This window comes from Castor canadensis, chromosome 2 (assembly GCF_047511655.1).
Source record: "Castor canadensis chromosome 2, mCasCan1.hap1v2, whole genome shotgun sequence".
In the NCBI taxonomy this organism is placed as follows: domain Eukaryota; kingdom Metazoa; phylum Chordata; class Mammalia; order Rodentia; family Castoridae; genus Castor; species Castor canadensis.
The window spans coordinates 48,334,800-48,353,961 of NC_133387.1; the positions used below are offsets into that span (position 1 = coordinate 48,334,800).

A 19,162-nucleotide genomic window follows, 5' to 3' on the forward strand; every position below is an offset into this window, starting at 1 on the left:
CTTCTGAAGGTATACATACCTCCAAAACACAGAGAGCTGCTGATCATCTTTCTTTTTCAATTGTTTCATCAGGAAAAATCTTTCTCAGGTGATGAAACATACAAGCTAAATTAAAATGCATTCGACTCACTGGCAAGTTACATGAGCAAGAATAATGTGATCACAGTACCTGGAAGTTTTTGATTTATAACCATACTGTTCTCTACTTATATGGCTGCAGTCTAGGAGGCAGAGCAATGAATCATTACAATTGTCTATCCGGGAAATGTCAAAGGATTAAGTAAGGACAGAAGAAGAGAGAAAAGGAAGGAACACACAATTCTGAACAAGCAACATTCTTCAGTTAATGGAACTGTATCAGTAACACATGAAGCCAGTGCTATAGAAATAATAATTAAAATTTCAAGTAAAAGTACAAATAAAGCATAATGCTTAAACTTTCTGGGTGGAAGGCAGATTACCATTAGGAGCACTGATAACTAAATTATTCCTCCATCAATAACTTTACAATCTTCTTCTATGTACTAACAGTTTGATAAAACAAATTTAAATTAAGGAAATGGATTAGAAATCTGAATCAATCATCAATGGATTCAATTTTTTTTAAAGAACACACAGTTTAACTGACGCTTTGCCAATACAAAAATAAGCATCCACAGAATGTTTATTTACTGCTTAAATTATTTCATATTTTCACATGTTGTGAACAGAAAATATATTTTACCTCACACATAGTAAAAGCAAATAAGTGCAATCTTTCAAACATTAAAAACCATAATCAAATCTGTACAACAGATAAATAAATGTATACCTCTAACAGTTAGCTTATTTAAAAACAAAAACATTTATTGCCCAAAGTCACCAATTTACTTTAAATTCTACACTATCATACATCTCAGTCAAAACGACTTGAATCTTTACTACACTGCATGTCTAGATTGATAAATATATATTTTTTAAAACAGAAGGGGATAATAGGAAATACCAAAATGGCTAAAAAGAGCTTTCCAAACATTGGAAATAATATATAAAAATTAATTCATGGGGAGAAAACATATTATCCACAGGGTAACTGGTTTTACACTGGTATATAGCTTAAGGAAAACAAACAGATGGATGTTTGGCATTTTTATAAAAAGAAGCAATGACATTATCAACTATGACAAAACCCTGTCGTGGAGCCTTAGAACAACTCTGTGACAGACAAAGTGTACAAAGATTGAGACTTACATACCCGAAAACCAGAGTTAGGAGAAAAATCAAGTTAGGTAACATGTAACACCAGAACATGAAAACATATAAATTAAAGGTATACTGTTTATCACTCCACATCATTGCACATACAAGAAGAAGACAATACTGCAAGTCATTTTGAATAAAAAATTTTCAATGAAGTAGGAAGTTCCACAATGAGTACAGGTACAGTCTTATTACCACAAATTTAGTAAATATTAAAATACTCAGTGGTGTCACTAAGCTAATTAAATTATCTATCCTTTTTATTGGAAAGCTAATCATTTCCCTGCCTTCATATGTTAACTCAGAATCATTTATAAATGGAAACAGACCCGGTAGAAAAGACTTTTCACATGCAATCCTGTATGATGCATTTTTTTTCAGTATTTCACATGGGGTATGTATATTACCTATACACAGAACCACACGCGTTCAATAGACATTACTAAACTGTCCTTTTGACACACGCTTGTATTTACATAGACACTGTATCTCTTCATAGATGTTCTCTCCTTTAGGCAGACACAAAGTAAGCCTGAAGAATGTAAGCTTTTTAGGATTTTAGGAGCCTAATGTCTTGATTTATCTTGAATGGATGATAAGATGAGTAGTCCACAAAAAAATGCGGCTATACATGCCAATCTTTTCAAGAGAGATGAGTTATCTTTAGGAATAATAATAGTGGCAAGATCATTAGTGATCTGAGAAATTTCATGTGCCACACAAACAAAGATGAAAGTGCTGACAATGATGTTGAGCACAGGGTTTCCGGGTATGAGTACCAAGATTCCCCTTGTATCTGCTGCCAGCCATATGTGATATTGGCAAATGAACAGCTAGGAGAGAAAAAAAGTTAAAATTAGACACATAGACAGTACATGAATAAGTAACAGTTTTTCCTAATTTAAGGACTCAACAGCACAGGAACACTAGAAGACTTTTCAGAAACCATTTGATTCTGCCCACTATTGGCTCTGAAAGTTACTACAGAGTCTACTATTCACGACTCCTAGCTCCATACAATTTCTTATGCACCCAATGACAGAACACAACATTGACACAAGAACTCAAAGAGAAACTTATTGTCTCTATCTTAAGGTAAATCTTACACTCTAAATTGTATGATTATGCTTTAAAACATTCTGTTTCAAATAGTAAAGTGCACACTGTATAAACTGTACTTCAAAACCTGTTCAAAGTGATTTTGTAGATATTTTCATATTAAGTAGCTCATACAAAATGTAATGAGTTTAAATATTTTCCCATAATATCCAATTATTAAAGGTGAATTTTATTATGATAAGCATCACTAATCAAATTCCAGTAATATAATGCTTATTTATGGAGAAGATCAACAAATCAAGATCCTTCTAGCTTGATTTCATTTATATCTGGTCTAATATTTTTTTCTCTTCTGATCTCGGCATTTGGTTGTGTCAAAACTTAAGACAATGTGAAGAATGTTTTGAAGGACATCTACATTTAGTCATTTTTAAATTAGGCTTTAAAAACTTCTAAAATATTTTACTGTTATTGAAAATTATGAGTTTTTTGCCTATTTTCCTACATAAAATAGCTCTGGCTTCAAAAAGTATATGTCAGATTTACATACCCACATATATGTACATGTGCAGATGTACACGAACACACACAAACACAACCTTACTGTGTATGATAAAGCAAAATATTAATGTACCAACCTCTAAGGAAATTTTTCCAAACCAAGCAAAAAAGGAACTGTAAACTGAACGGGCATATCCAGGGATGTTCCTTATTAGAATAAAGGCTAAAATCTGAGGAAAAACCATAAAGGTAAATATTATTAACATACTTATTTAAAAGTATTTTATATGAAGCTTTAAGTGGCAACTTCAACCTATGTATTTTTAACTTGATACATATACAAGTTTTTAAAAATTAAAGCACTGGTAAAGATTTGTTGTTGTTTAGAGTCTAGCCAAACTGGATTTCTTAACATATGGTATTGCATATTATATACCAAGGCAGGTCTGAAGGAATGCAAGGCTGAACAGTTGTAGACTGCAGAAAACACAAACCTGCCTGATGCCCTTTGTGTAAAAAAAACTAGTATCATATTTGTGAGGCAGAACTTCCTTAAATTCCATGATATACTTTTGCTATTTCCATAATGTATGTGCCTGACTGGCAGTCACTCTGCTTATTGTCCTCAAAATCCTTTCTCCCTCTCTCTCTCTCTCTCTGTACGTAACTCTGCTCTACTAACTTGCTCCCTGTCTTGATGTTCTGCCTTACCATAGCCCAAAGACAAATGAGCCATGCGATCATGGACTACATCCTTTAAAACCATGAGCCAAAACAAATCTTTCCACCCTTAAATTGTGTTTCTCAGGTATTCTGTAACAGCAATGGAAACCTGTTTAATGCAATCCTCCTTCCACTGAAAGTCATGTTGGCATCAGAAATGGCAGGACCATGAATGTCTTCATGTACGCTTTGTGTGGTCTGGAAGATTATATCTTGAACTGCACTCACTCTCCAGCTTTTGGGATCTTAGTCTTCGCCCCTCAAATCTTTTTGTATCAGGTAGAGCAATTTTACATTTTCTAAACTTTCAATTTATAGTCTCACATCCGTCCAGTACTTACTTTATTAAGCAAAGAACTTATCCTAGAATTCACCCTCCTTAAAAACAGCAAGAAATTGTAAAGAAAAAAGGAGTTTTCACTTTCACAACTACCTTTCAAAACTTTTTTCTTATAAAAGGTTTAGAAAACCTATTTACATTTCAGAGGAAAACTCCATATTTGGTTCAGGGTCTCTGTCAAAGGCTCTAGAAAATCTCTGGGATGCATAGAAGGTTAGGAAATAGAGGAGAGAGGCGGATAACTCTAACACTGGGAAAAAGGTACCAAAGTGAACTTCTCAGGTCTGATTCAAATGAGTGATTCTCATGGACCAAACACTCAAATTGGAATTATGCCTTTTGTTTGCATTAGTTTTGAGACAAAAGGCACTTAATCTTTTGGATTTGTTTTTGCATCTATATGAATGGAGAAAAGCTTAATTTTGAAATGTGGATGTGAACATTAAATGAGAAAACATATATGAAGTGTCTGTTACATATTAATATAATACATATTGTATTATATAATTATATATTCTGATAATAACATATAATTATAATAATTATATATTTAGATATATAACATATTTTAATTATATATTTAAATATATAATTACATATTTAAATATTATAGCTATTAGAATTCATTAAAAGCATATTAGGTAATTAATAATATATGTGATCTACATTCAGTAGTAAAAACCATGAATGTAAGGCCTAAATAAAGCCTTTAATAGTTTTATTATAATTAAAATATTACACCAGCTACAATGTAAAATACATATACATACCAAATAGCCTAAGCAAAAGAAAATCTGGGAACAGTCCCAAGCAAATCACTCTCCTTCTTTCTCTCTTGAACATATTCAAGTCTTGTGTTTTGACATACACTTAGTAAACAATGTGATTGGGGAGGAGAAAATCAAAGAAACAACCATGGAGAACACAGTTGAGGTCTGAGGAATTATTCTTACTAGCTTCAAATAGATATATAATGATGTTTAAAATTTGAACGGCATTTATAACTTGCTGGGTACTGTCCTAATCACCTGTTCTATAGCAAAGTACTTCTGGAAATTTCCATCCAGACCGGCAAAACCGAAAGGTGAGAATTCAAAGACTGATCATAAGTCTTCTGATTCGGCTAGGCTGGGAAATACTTTCCAATAAAACACTAGGATTACTGTACATGTTTGAAATCCTAAAGGAGCTTCCTCAGATAAACACTCTACGATCTCTCTCTCTCATCTCTTTCATACACATACACACTCTCTCACACACACATACAAGCATATATCTCTTTCTGTTCACATCTATGAATAAGGGTGAAATGGGTCAGGATATGGCATCTGAAGCTATCTGGATCCTCGTGACTTTTACAATGTGAGACAAATGTTGAAGAGTCATAGCCAATAAAACTAATGCTTGGTTCACTCTGTGCTCCCATCTACTCTTTTACTCTGCAATGCAAAGGCTGAGGCCCTCACAACAAAATTAACTGCAAATATGAGTATGTGGAGGCTGGTGGCTGGGAAGGCAAGTCATAAGCCTCAGGACCGTTATGTTGGTGTTATTCTATATGTTGCTACTCTCTGCTCCCTTAGACTCCTGTGTATTGGCGCAATGTGAGTGATGTCCCCTCTCATCCTGTGAGTCGCAAAGTGATATCTGATATAAGTAGGTACCACTACTGTCTACAGAAGTCGTGAAAATACTGTATGAATATGGCGTAAAGTTTAAAATTTCATTATTTATTATGTTTGGGGCATCTCTCACCTGCTTGGCAATACTGAGTAAATAGAGGTCTAAAAGAAATAAAATAAACTAGGTACCAGTGGCTCACACCTATAATCCTAGCTACTTGGGAGGCTGAGATCAGGAGGATCACAGTTCAAGGCCAGTCCAGGCAAAAAGTTCATTAGACCCACAACAGCTCAGTGTGGGGTGTGTGCTATCATCCTATCTACACAGAAGGCTGAGAGATGGGGATTTGCAGTTCCAGGTCAATCCAGGCACAAAAATTCATAAAACCTCATCTCAACAGAAAAAAGATGGGCATGGTGGTACACGGCTCTCATCCCAGGCAGGAAGTGCAAAATAGGAGGATTGTGGTCCAGGCTGGCCTGAGCAAAAAGTAAGCCCTTATCTCGAAAATAACCAGAGCAAAAAGAGTTTGGAGGTGTTATTCCAGCAGTAGAGCTCCTTGAAGCCCTTCAAAACCCCAGTAACACCAAAAAAAAAAAAGTCCCTGAACTGAAGAGAAGAGCTAAGAAACTCTCCTTACTCTTGGCTGGGCTACTCATCTTTTTTCTTTTTGTTGTCCTGGGGTTTGAACACTTGCAAAGCAGGTGCTCAACCACTTGCATCACACTTCTAGCTGGGCTACTCAACTTTTAGACTTTAACTGAAACACAACTTCCCCAAGAACCTTGCTCTGATATCAAGATAGTTGGGAAGAACTCCCACATGTTTCCTAAGCCATCTGTACTTAACCATCCACTCACAATGTCCTCTGATTATCTGCAACCATCTGCAAAATGTAAATCTGACTTGAGCTGTCCCCAGCCTCTGCCCACCTCTCAACCATTACCACACACTGCTCTAGATCTGGCCGATCTCCAGCCCCATTGATCTTCTTAAGTTCCTTGGATATACAATGCTCCCTTCCACCATAGAACCTAAGTTCTTGCTGCCCACTGAGACTTTATCCCTGCATTCTCAGTTTAATTTTCTCAGGGAAACCATCCTTAATGCTGCTCACCTTCCCTTCAACTCCAGGTAGGTTATATACCCTCTCTTATTATATTCTATGATAGCATTATATTCTTTATTTATGATTACTATCTGTAAGAGAAAAATGTAGGCTCCACGAGGGCAGGAACTACACCTGATTTGGTTTCCACTGGAATACCTGAAATGGATTAAGTATCAAAATTCGGTTAGGTAACAAATAATTATTGATTCATATTGCCACTTTTGTTAAGTTTCTCGAGAACAAGAGCCATATCTTGTTTAACCTTGAGCCTCATATCTAGTATGGTACTTAACACACAGTAGATAACTGATAACTATAATTAAATTAAATAATGAAATTTGAATAAATGATGAAAAACAAATATGTGACAGGAATTAACATTTTCTAAGTGACAAATACTGAGTTAGACCATTTCCAAACATTTAACATAATAACCCTTTGAGAGAGAGATCTTAGTGTCTCTATTATTATAGAGGAAAGAGGGCCTAGAAAGATTAAATAACTTCCGTATGTTTTCTGCAGTTTAAACTCAAATCTCTTCGCTCCTGAAGATCTTGTTCTTGTCAAAAAAATTTCTGTAAGTCAAGACAATTACCTGGAGCTAAGTATGGTAGCCCAGCACTCAGAGGCTAAGAAAGGAGGATTGTCAGTTCAAGATCAGCTTGTGCTATGCAGCAAGCCCCTATCTCAAAAAAAAAAAAAAGAAGAAAAAGATAACTACCTGTACCACAGAAACAGATGGGTGGAGTTCATTACACTCTGCTTTGTTTTTACAACTGCTAGCCCAGATGGAATAGGTCTAGAAGAAAAAAAGTACACATCAGTTAACAAAAAGGTTAGACTTCAGCAGGAATAGTTCTCACATCTTTCATAGTTTTATTTACAACATTATAGTCTATGGCACTATATAAAAAAGCAACAGAAAAATTGCAGGTTTATTCATCACTTGTTTTAGTCTGATTCATTTCCAAATATGAAATGAGAGAGAGACACCAACAGAGATTTATGCTTTTCTGGAAACAGTGATCATGAGGTAGTGATATCTTTTCACATTAAACATCTTATATTTTTTTCCAAATTGGATTACATCCTTTAAAATTCCTATTTCACTAAACTCTTAGTTATTCTTCATATTTAACTTTTATGCATTCTCTTTAGAATTTATTTCCAGTTAGAAAAGAATTTAAAAAGTAAAGACATTTACTAAAAATATTTGATTACATTCCTTTATCTTAAAGTTAACTTTCTATACCATTTAAGATTTTGGAAAATTAGGTTATATTTCAAAACTTACCAAGAAAGAAACTACTGAAATAAACAAAAGGAAGTTTGAAATCTTGTTTGAGAAAAGAGGTTCACCCTTTCCTTCAGAAAGTACTTGGCGCTTCTGCAAAGCCAGATAAATAAATGCAAACAGCATTCCATGAAAGACTACCTGTAAAAATAGAGAAAATTTGTTTTAAAGTGACTTTTCAGAAACTAGCAAAATATTTGGTTAATGAAGACTATATTAATAAAAGTAAGTAGGTTTAAAAATTTAAAGGTTTAGAGTTCCTATGAAGAACTTAAACTTGAGTTTCTATGAACAACACACTTATAGAGTAGAACTTCAAATAATAAAATAAAGCTAGTGATTGTTAGAAACCATAATAAGCAACAGACAAGGGAGTGTCTCTCCTGATGGCATGAGATAAAACTGGTTCATCATTAGCAGCCCAGTGGCAAGCAACAGAAAGCACTCATTTCTTTCCCTGGTGCTGGGGAGTGCAGCCAGGGCCTTGGGCATGCTAAGCACATGCCTTGCCCTCCTCAGTCTATACCCCACTCCCAGCAACTTAAAAACAGAAACTCTCCTAAAGACACACGGCAAAACTTACACGCACTCAACTACAGAACACATTTTACATTGATACTTTCAGCCAAATAAAACCAACACTACCACCAGTTCACACTTTTAAAAAGGGGAATATATATATAAAAATGAAAAATAGTATGGTAGAGCAGAAAGCACACAAACTTTCTTTCTTTTTAAAACAAAGAATAAATAAATAGACTTGATATGAATTATCATTACAACAGACTATTTGTATTGATCCCTGCAAAAAACTCATATGCTGAAACCTAATCTCTAATGTGACAGTTTTGGAGACAAGGCATCATCCGGGAAGTGATAAGGTCATGAAAGTAGAACCTTTATGATGGGATTAGTACCCTTGCATGAGATTCCAGACAGCTCTCTTATCCCTTCACCACATAAGAACACAGTGAGAATATGGCTGTCTATGAACAAAGATATAAGTCCTCAACAAACACCAAATCTGCCAGCACCCGAGCTTGGATTTCCCAGTCACACGCATCTATGGTATCGTACTAAAGCAACCCATACAGATCAACAAGCATATTATAGTAGACTGCTATGAGACTTCAGCAAGATCTTTTATTCTTATACGCATTAGAAGCAATAAAGTGCAATGGAAAGTGCAAAGGCACTGGAAATCAGTAATGTCACAGAACAGGCACTAAGAAAACATTTGCAGAAAGGAAAAATCGGTCACAGATGGCAAGAAAAGATGAGTGAAGTAATTAGCACTTAATTAGTGTCTACTATTCTCTAAATACTCTGCTAGGTGTTTTACATTCTCAGCCAAGTGAACCTTAACCATCTTTTAAGATTAAGTTCATGGAATAATCAAATACATTGCTGTTTCTTCTTTGAATACTTCTGTCACAAAATCCACATTGCATGGTGCAGCACTCCATTATAAGTAGTAATCTTAGGTTTTAAGACTAAATCACAAAGCCTTAGAAGCCTGTTGGTATGTTTTCTTTCTCTAATATATACTTCACAACACCAACATCTAGGGCACATATTAGGATTCAATAAATATTGTTCTGAAAGGCTGAAGCACATATATATGGACCACCTATAAGTTAAAATTGTAACTCAGACAAAGGCTACTTTATAGACAACATTTTTGTAGTATTTTCTTGTTGATAAGTGTATACATGCATACTCTTTTCCTGCTGTAAAGAAAAAGGAGGTGAAGGACTGTTAATGACTTACTAGATCAATGTTTCCTTATTCTTAAGCTAAATAAAAACACATTAAAGTCTCCCAATCATTTTCTAACAATATAATTTCAAATGGTAAAACATCACAAAGTAAATACATACGTAACGGTCTAACCTCCATCTGAACCACCATTCATATACATTTCCTTTCAGTTCAAAACACTTGGACAACGGCCAAAGAGAAAAGATCTTCTCAAATGCACCCTGACAAAAAAGGAATCCAGAAAAATTAAGTTAGGATACAAGACATTTGCTTTGCAATTCTGCTGGAAAGTGTACTTTTCTAAAGTTATGATTATATAAAAGCCTCTCAATTTTTAAACTATTCATTTCACTTGAAAATATGATTTCAATTGAAATTCCTTTTAAAATAAAATTATTTTTACCAATGAGCAAAAAAGATGACTTAAAGCTTTTGAAACTTACATTTCATATGAAAGCTACTAAGACTATAAAAAAATTTTAACAACATAGTAGCTGGAAAATCATTCTATTTATGATTTCTACTCTAGTATGTAAACAGTTAATATTTAGTAATCATACATAAAAATACAAACTACTTCGGCCAATATGGTATAAATATCCTAAAGAATGATTATTAAGGTTATGATACAGTTTTTCTTTCTCTGAATGTTCTTAATAATATGTAATTAGCTATGAGAGTTAAACAAGTCCTCTGAATTAGTCACCTTAATCAAACAGACTCAAATGCCATTATTAGGCTTTGAAACAAAGTTTACAATTTTAATCTGGTCAAGTTAGAGAATGGTACCCTCTTATGAATCTGACAGCCTGGAAAATCTGAGAATGAAGGGGCAGAAGTCTTGGGAACATTCCTGCACATTAATGAAGTCTTTCAAAGAAGAGGACAAAAACCTCCATTTCCAGACCAAAGAATGACGACAAACTCTATTAAGGAAAGCTCCATTATTGGACCTAATGCCGCAGCATAACAACAACAACAAAAAAATCATGATCTTTTAAACAGTTAAAAAAAAAACTGTGAAAATAGTATTTTAGGTAATGCTGAATGAATCCTTAGGTCAGAAGAACTTTGTTACTTTAACGAAACACAATAGTCACCATTTAACCACAAAATTTAAAATGCACAGAGCAAATTAAAAACAGCTTGTATCAAAATCTATGCCTTAGAAAATTAAAAATGATTCTTACTAAAAGCTGCAATCTAAAGTGCTCAGATCTATATGTATATAGATCTGAATATAGATACAGAATGTAGTAAATATTAAATATAGATATAGTATCTTATTGATCATATATATGTAGCATGTCTGTGACATAACAGATGTATTTATAACTTAATCTTTTATTTTGAATTACAATTCATTTCTTATGTGATCAATGAACAAGTTTCACTGAGCACTGCACTGGGCTGTGTACTCTTTTTCTGTGTCTCCAGGGGTCAATGCTGACCCAAAGCTGGAGGAACCTCTTATTCTGTCTATTGAATCTCTGGTCAGCTTCCTTTCTTTCTCTCAGAAGTGCTCACAGAGTGTTGGGAATTTTAATGAACAACTGTCAAGTAGTTGTTGCCGTTACCTAACTATTTTTTTTATATATTTGCCTGCTGTTTCCTTATTATTTTGTCTCCTATAAAAAAACCTCTGATGTCATGCAGAAATAGAAGTGGTTTAAAGACTTGTAAGCATGAAAATAAGTATAAAGGCCTACAAAAAAAAAAACCCTCCCTTAAACAGCTTTGCAGAATTATACATACACACAAAAAAACCTACAGGGCATTTATACCTGACACAGTCTGGTACAAAACAGTGTACTGGAGATGCAAGTAAACTGTAGAATATGTCAAAACTATATGCATTCAAATTAAAATATTTTATTCTAAATATCATGCTACCTAAGTAAAATGTCTGCCTGATAGATTTAACCAGCACACAGATTGACACCCTGCTAAAACAACATAAAATACTGACCATCAAAATGGGAGGATAAAAGGTCAGAACTAGGAAAATGACCAAAAGTTTCCTTGAATTAAATAAATGACACACACAAACCCTTTGCACCTACATTCATTTTACTAGCTGCCAAAATTTTACTCTATGCAGTTATGGAAAAATCAAGTAATAGTTTGATGCAATGAATAATGCACTAACCAAGTTGCAAATTCTGTCAAGAGAATTTTGATTTCCACTTAGAGTAGTGTCTTATAAGAGGCATTCAATAAACGTTTGATTGATCAAAGTCAAGTAAAATGGATCTGGAACAATTGCCAGAAGAAGAGCTTTAAATTGCTCTTACAACAAAAACAGTGGTAACAAAAGTAGATAGGTCTCAAAAGAACTACACTGAGAAGGCAACTACAGAATGACACTTTTATTACAGTCATTAAAAAATGAAGCTAGGAAAAAAAAAGCTCTGACTCTTCTCACATACTTTAATAGACTTGAACTTTAAAATAAAACATTACAAAACATAAACTGAAAAGACTATACAAACCTGAGAATATGCCAAAAAACATATGCATAACAGCAAAAAGGCTAGTTTCAGCAGTAAGCCAAAATGCCAGAAACAATTTCCTAAGAGAGAAAATATTCAATTTACTAAGAAATATAAAGCCACATTGTAAAACATATTAAGTACTCTCTGTTTAACATTTTTACACCCTGATTAGTTCTCAAAATAATTTAAGGTTGCATATAGGGATACACAAAATATTAGGTGGTATAAATTATAGTATGACAAAGGGGAAAAAAAGGAATGAGTGTTGCTAGGAATAAGGCTACAATGTGTAACTGATAGCTTATACACCTGCTGCTCATCTACTATAAACATATTTAAAAATACCTCTTGGATTTAATTATATCTATTCATTATTGAAAGTTACAACAAAACGTGGAGTAATATATTCAATGTAATGCTGAAAGTCATGTTACTACTGCCTAAATATCAAAGTTCCAAGGACAGCTTAAGTTCCCCAATGGACTAGGATTTAACTATAAATTTTAACATATACATATTTAAAATTATGTGTCCAAAGTTTATATATAGATCATTTATTTGATTAATAGGCCAGGTATGTGCAGAAAAAGTACACAATAGAGGCTGTTCAAAGACACTAATGTACTTTTTTTTTTTTTTTTTTTTTTTGTAGTTCTGTAGTTTGAAAAATTCAGGGCCTCAGGCTTGCTAGGCAGGGGCTCTACCACTTCATCCACTCTCCCAGCCGTATTTTGTGTTGGGGTCTTGAAAACTATTTGCCCAGGTTGGCTTTAAATCTCAATCTTCCTGATCTCTGCCTCCTGAGTAGCTAGGATTATAGGTGTAAGTCACTAGCACCCAGCACTAATGAACTTTTTAATGGAAAATGGAATTCTTTTCTGAAAAATTATTGATATTATAATGAAAGCAATGGAAAAATATTTTTATATACAATATTTACTTGAAAGTCAAATATACTTTTAAAACATATAAATGTATTACATCTAAAAATATAAAATTCTTTATTTTTCTAAACAAAGGGGAAGCTTTCATTTTAATAATATGATCTTAAGGGGAAAAAAAAGCATTAAGATAAATGACTGCGGCCTTACTTTGAATATGACCATGGGAAATTTGAAAATGACAGGTTTTTTTTTTTTTGTGTGTACTTGAGTTCCTTATATGAAAAACAGGTTGAAAATAACTGCTTAAATTGTTGTCTAGAAGATAAATGATTAGTGCTTTCAAACTGTTTGACATACGAATGTCAAATATTTGCAAATTAATGTTTACTCAAAATCTCTCTTTCTCTTTATATTTATCTATAGCTATATATGTAAGCACTTAGCAAAACAGAGCCACCAATACTGAAGTAGATGTGGGCCCTGAAGCTAAATTTGGCTTTCCTCTCTCTATGAAAACTGTTGCATTTTTGTTACAGGAAAACATACACATAATTAATGTAAACTAGTATTCTCAGTGTTATATTATATTGCATATTATTTTCTGCAGTGAGCTACTTTGCAACTTTTTAGAAATATAGTTTAAAATATCAAAACTATATGCAAATTTAAACTGTCTACACATTTCAATAGAAAGATAGCCTTTAGCAACTAAAACAATGTATTTATTAACATTAGTAAGAAAGTATATTTACCATTTGCTTTTTTTTGGATTATTTGAGGCCAGAGTGCTAAAGTAACATATATGACAATGAACCACACAGTGACCAAGGGGACAAAGTAATAGAATTGATAAGGCCGGTCCATTACTATACATAACACCACTACCAGGAAGTTAAGACGAAATAAGACCTATGAAAAAGAAGAAGAAAATGGTTTTCATTCCAGGTATACATGAAAAGCAAAGACATCAGTTTTTCTTTCTGACAGAGCATTAACATTTAAGACTCAAATGACTGTTCAAGTATATTTTATTAATCCCTATTTATATTCATCCTACAATCACTATAAAGAGCTGAATATAAAATATTTATGTTATCATTATATTAAATCCCAGTGAAATACCAGCCTGAGCTTTCCTCTAGCTCCAACTATCATCTTGTTAAATGTGGGGGAAAATGGCAAACTTCCTTCCTAGGGCTCCAGTTCATAAGCAGAGATTGGATTACCTCAAGAAAAGGGTGTCCATTTCATCTCATTTGATGTTGATTTACCCATTTGGGATTAAACTGAGAATTGTCATAGACACAAAGTAATATTACTCATATTAAAAAATGTCTCTGGGACCTTTGTTACAATCATCTCAGATATTAGTTTGAAGTCATTCAAAAAACATAAAATTTAGGCAGATTTTTATTAGTGCTTTACCACTTACTATGTAACCTTGGGCAGATTATTTAACCTCTCTGAGCTTCAGTTCCCATCTCTATAAACATAAAATAACTCAAGGTTGCAACAGAGGGTAAATAAAACAGTGTTTAAAAACTACTTAGCACAAGGTAGAAAGCTAGTAAATATTAACCTTCTTTACAGAGAGAAGTGTAGCATATTTTAATAATTCTATGTAACTGTGTATATTTCTATAAAACTAAAGTGAATCAACAACATAATGTTGTTCCTTGTGTATCTGTGGTTTTATTATATATTGATCTGAATTATATTTTCTATCAAAAATAAATTATCTCAAATGACTAAAGAACACAGAAATGTAACTTTAAAGTGCTATTTCATAAATTCAAATTATTCATGGTTTTTTAATGAGTATATTCATATTTTCTCAACAGAAACAGAAGCATGTTGAATTTAAAGAAAAAATAACTGAATGCAGTCCTACCTGACATACTCTATGGATTCCAAAGTCTCCTTTGATCCAAAAGTATGAGAAATGCCCATATCCTGTCTGAAATAGATATGCAGCAACCAGAACTCGAATGTGCATGTACACAGGCAAAAACTGTTAACAAAAATAGGTAAAATACACAGCATAAAATACTGAATTATCATAACAAGTACATTAAAAAAGAATATAAATCATCATTTTCATTTGGCATTAGTTCAGTGAAAGGATTTATTCAACAAGTTAGGCATTATAGCAGGGATTATAAAAATAAAGACTTTTGGAATCAGATAGACCTACATTAAAATTGTAGTTATGCTACTTTCTAACCACATAACTTTTGAGTGTTCAAAGCCACAAAATGAGACTTTCACCTCCTTCATTAAATAGTTCTTACAACGAGTGGATGAAACAGGAGGCACTTGGTAGACTGCCCCAGTGAGAATTCAATACACAATAGTGGTAATCAGTAATCACCATATATCCTGATTACCCTGGAGATCATATTTTCCTAATAGTAGGTAAAAAAAAAAAAAAAATCAAACACCCACATTATGCTCCCCTTAAAAATAGAAACTGTAAATAAAATAGTCACATGGCTACTTATAATACTTAATATACCTAGGAAAAATACGTATTTAGAAAACATGCAAGCATAATTTAGAAATATTTCTATCCCACTCTTCTTCATGGAACAAATTCCTACATCACTGTCTTCATCATGATCAATCTCCTTAGAATCATTTACTATGACTTTTCAAAGAATCACATGCTCACTTGTAAGCTGAAATACAACACATTTCAAATCTACATATGTTAAGAATCACCAGAAATCCTTCCTTATTTATAAGTACTAATTTTTCACCATTTCACCTGTCTACCACTCACTCACTGATACACCTTTTTTCTGTCTTTTTTTTTTTTTTTTGAGACATGGTCTCACTATGTAGTCCAAGCTGGGTGTGAACTCATGGTTCTCTTGCTTTAGCTTCTCAAGTCTGGGGTTGAAGGCATTCATCACTGTGCCTGGCTCTTACATCACTTCTTAATATGATCTTTAAAAGGCTTGAGCTGGTGGAGAGGCTTAAATGGTAGAGCGCCTGCCTAGCAAGCATGAAGTCCTGAGTTCAACCAAAAAACAAACAAACAAGATTTGTTCAGTGCCATACAGTACTTGCAATTGATAATTTTCTGTGGCTTACATTTAAAAAATCCATCTGATTACCTCTGCAATTAAGCATTAACACTGCTAAAGTATCCTCCCTAAGCAATTCTTTGCAGGATAAAATAATTAAGGGGACACCTTAAAATAGATCATGTAAGGCAGAGCTGGATGTATCTTTTGCATGCATCCTGAAACGCATCTTCATTCTTTTTGAAGGATTATATTCTGAGAGGAAAAAAAGATGAACTTAACAATGGATCAGAAACTCTTCTACATAGCCTCTGTTCTAACCAAACTGATAGACTCTCTGTCTCCTAAACTGATCCTTTTTGTGCTTCTCGTCAACTATCTTTTGTTCCTGTTTATTCAGCCTTAGCACGTTCTTCCCCTCACCAAATTTTGCTTATTTAAACCCTATTCTTCAGAACCAGATTAAAAACCTGAATACCTCCTGGGGATGTAGCTTGGTGGTAGGGCAATTACTTGCTTAGCATGCGCAAAGCCCAGGGTTCAATTGCAGCATGTCCAAAAAAAAAAAAAAAGTTTACTGTCAGCTGAAAGTTATTTCTCCTTCATCTGAGTTCAACAATCTATATATCATGCAGTGTTTAAAATATCCCCTTCATAGATCTGTCTAAGTACTTTATTTCTTACTTACTTACTTATCATAAGGCAGTGCCTCACTATGTATCCCAGACTGGCCTCCAACTCACCATCCACTCCCCCCCCACCTCCACCCACCAAGTGTGTGGATTACAGGCCTGTGCCACCATGCCTGATAAGCAGTTTTTAGTATCAGGAACTATCCAGACTCCCAGGACAAGCCAGTCCATTGTCAGATGTGATTAACTGCTAAGTTCCTTTTCATGAAAAGTGGAAATCTAGCTATAAAAGCTGTAATTTCAGTCCTCTACAGCAGCACTGTCCAGCAGAAATGAAATAGGAGCCATGTGGGTAATTTGTTAATGTGGCTACTGAAAACATTTAAAAAGTTAAAAGAAACAGATGAATCTAATTTTAATAAACATATTTTACTCAATATATCCAAAATATTATCATTTCAACATGTAAAGAAGGTATTTTACATTCTTTTTATGTGAAGTTCTTAAACTTATTATTACCATTAATCAAACAATCTGGGATGTATCTCACACATACAGCACATCTCAGTTGTCACTCACTGCATTAAAGTGCTTCATAGTGACCCGTAGTTGCTGCCTAGCAGAGAGGAGAATTTAGCTCTAGGTCCATATGTCCCAGGTAAATCTCTCTTAGATCTGATAGCTCTACAAGTATTTGAAAAAGATGTCAAACCTCCCATCACCATTCCCAATTACTTTCACTACTCTCCATAAAACATGCTTTCAAATCCCTTTAAGACAGGGCTGGGATTGTGAAGTTCAGCTTGGTTATTATATCTAAATGGTAAATACAACTCACTTAAACTGAAAATACTATTACAACAATTTTCTAAGTTCAGGCCAATGTTGGCCTATTATAAATTTCAAGTAATATTTCTCTTAACTTTTTACTGTGAGATATTTTAAACCAACAGAAAAGTTGTAAGACCGCAAAGTGAACACCTATATAACATGCTGAAAAATGTGAACTACATCGTAGGACATGCAACGGCACAAGGTAGGAAGAGACGACAGTTTCTTAGATGACATTATTCCCATACTCAAGAAATTGAATATGATAGTGTCTATTACACAACCCACACTTAAATACTCCAATTATTCTACTGTACAATTTAAAAAACTTTTTGTACCAAGTGTGGTGATATACATGTGCATTCCCAGCACTCAGGAGGCAGAAAGCAGGAGGATAACAAGTTTGAGGCCAGCCTGGGATACACAGTGAGCTCAAGGCCAGCCTTCATTATAGTGACACTCAGTCTCAGAAAACCAAGGGATGGGGATGTAGCTCAGTGGTACAGCATTTGCTAAAAATGTACAAGGCCCTGGGCTCAATGCCCAGCACTGAAAATAAAAAAAAAAGCTTTTCATCTAGCAACCTTGAATCAAGGATCACACACTGCATTTAGATGTTCTCAGTCTTGCTTTAATCCAAGACTTTTTGTCTTTCACCAGTTAAGTATTATTTAAAACAAAATTGTACTTTTGCAAATACATTTGAAATTCTAGCTTCCTTACATTTAAGAGCTAGGCTGACTTCTGGTTCTATTCTTTTTCTAGTCCCCAAGTTTTCCCTCACAACCTTTCATTCAGGTCTCTTCACAAAACTCTCAACTACAAGTGAACACAAAAGGATCTACTGTATATATGAAACTTGCTCTCTCTCCATATTATGTTCACAGCATTTTAAAAGTATTTGACATAAATTTTATTCTAAAAGAATGTTTATGCCAACAATTACAACCTGCCAAACCATCTGGGTTATTTTAGTAATTCTCTGGAAATTTTAACTTAGTTTCTCTTTTAGCGTAAAACATGGCAAAACTAAAGTTTGACAGATTTTATTCAAACATTGTGATAAGTAAAATAATCACGACAGTTAAAAAGTGTTTGGTGAGATTAGTCTCTCAACTCCCCACATCCTGATATATGTTATAAACCATACTAACAATGCTTTGCCAATGTAGATATAGGTGATTTTTAATGACAAAATCCTACATAACAGCAGAAGATGAGTGTATTAATTAATCATTACAAACAATCTATTAATGCAAAGTATGTCCTTCCAGAACAGGCATTATTTTTTTCTAAACTGCAAATGAGAATGAATTGGAATGTAGTCCAAGAAGATGCATTAGAATGTTAGGTTGGTAAATGATTATAATAGAATGCCAAATTGCCTTCATCCTCTTATGAAATAAATTCTTTCTGAAATCACTGAATTGAGAAACTTAATCTGCCATTAATTCTTCCTACCTATTTTTTAATAAAAATATCATCCTTTAATAGGTCAGCAATTAATTATGTCTCTGAATGGTATTTTCTTAAAACAAAATATTTTTTCCCAAAAAATTAATTTGGTTTTTTACTTGTAGGTCAGAAATATTTCTGGATTCAATATTCATCTCTGTTTAATTCTTAGAGAACCTATGTGT

General features: G+C 33.7%; 1 protein-coding gene across 1 annotated transcript in view; it reads right to left on the reverse strand.

The window, feature by feature from the left end:
* Positions 1 to 646: 646 nt before the first annotated feature.
* Casd1 (CAS1 domain containing 1) overlaps positions 647 to 19,162 on the reverse strand; it is a 49,350-nt gene continuing 30,834 nt past the window's right edge. Inside the window, exons 11-18 of the mRNA XM_074064731.1 lie at positions 14,922 to 15,041; positions 13,783 to 13,939; positions 12,144 to 12,223; positions 9,771 to 9,872; positions 7,891 to 8,031; positions 7,318 to 7,395; positions 2,937 to 3,029; positions 647 to 2,072 (exon numbers count right to left, since the gene is read on the reverse strand). Of these exons, the coding sequence (XP_073920832.1) occupies positions 1,806 to 2,072; positions 2,937 to 3,029; positions 7,318 to 7,395; positions 7,891 to 8,031; positions 9,771 to 9,872; positions 12,144 to 12,223; positions 13,783 to 13,939; positions 14,922 to 15,041 (1,038 nt within the window). The 3' untranslated portion in view covers positions 647 to 1,805. The remainder of the gene's footprint in view (positions 2,073 to 2,936; positions 3,030 to 7,317; positions 7,396 to 7,890; positions 8,032 to 9,770; positions 9,873 to 12,143; positions 12,224 to 13,782; positions 13,940 to 14,921; positions 15,042 to 19,162) is intronic.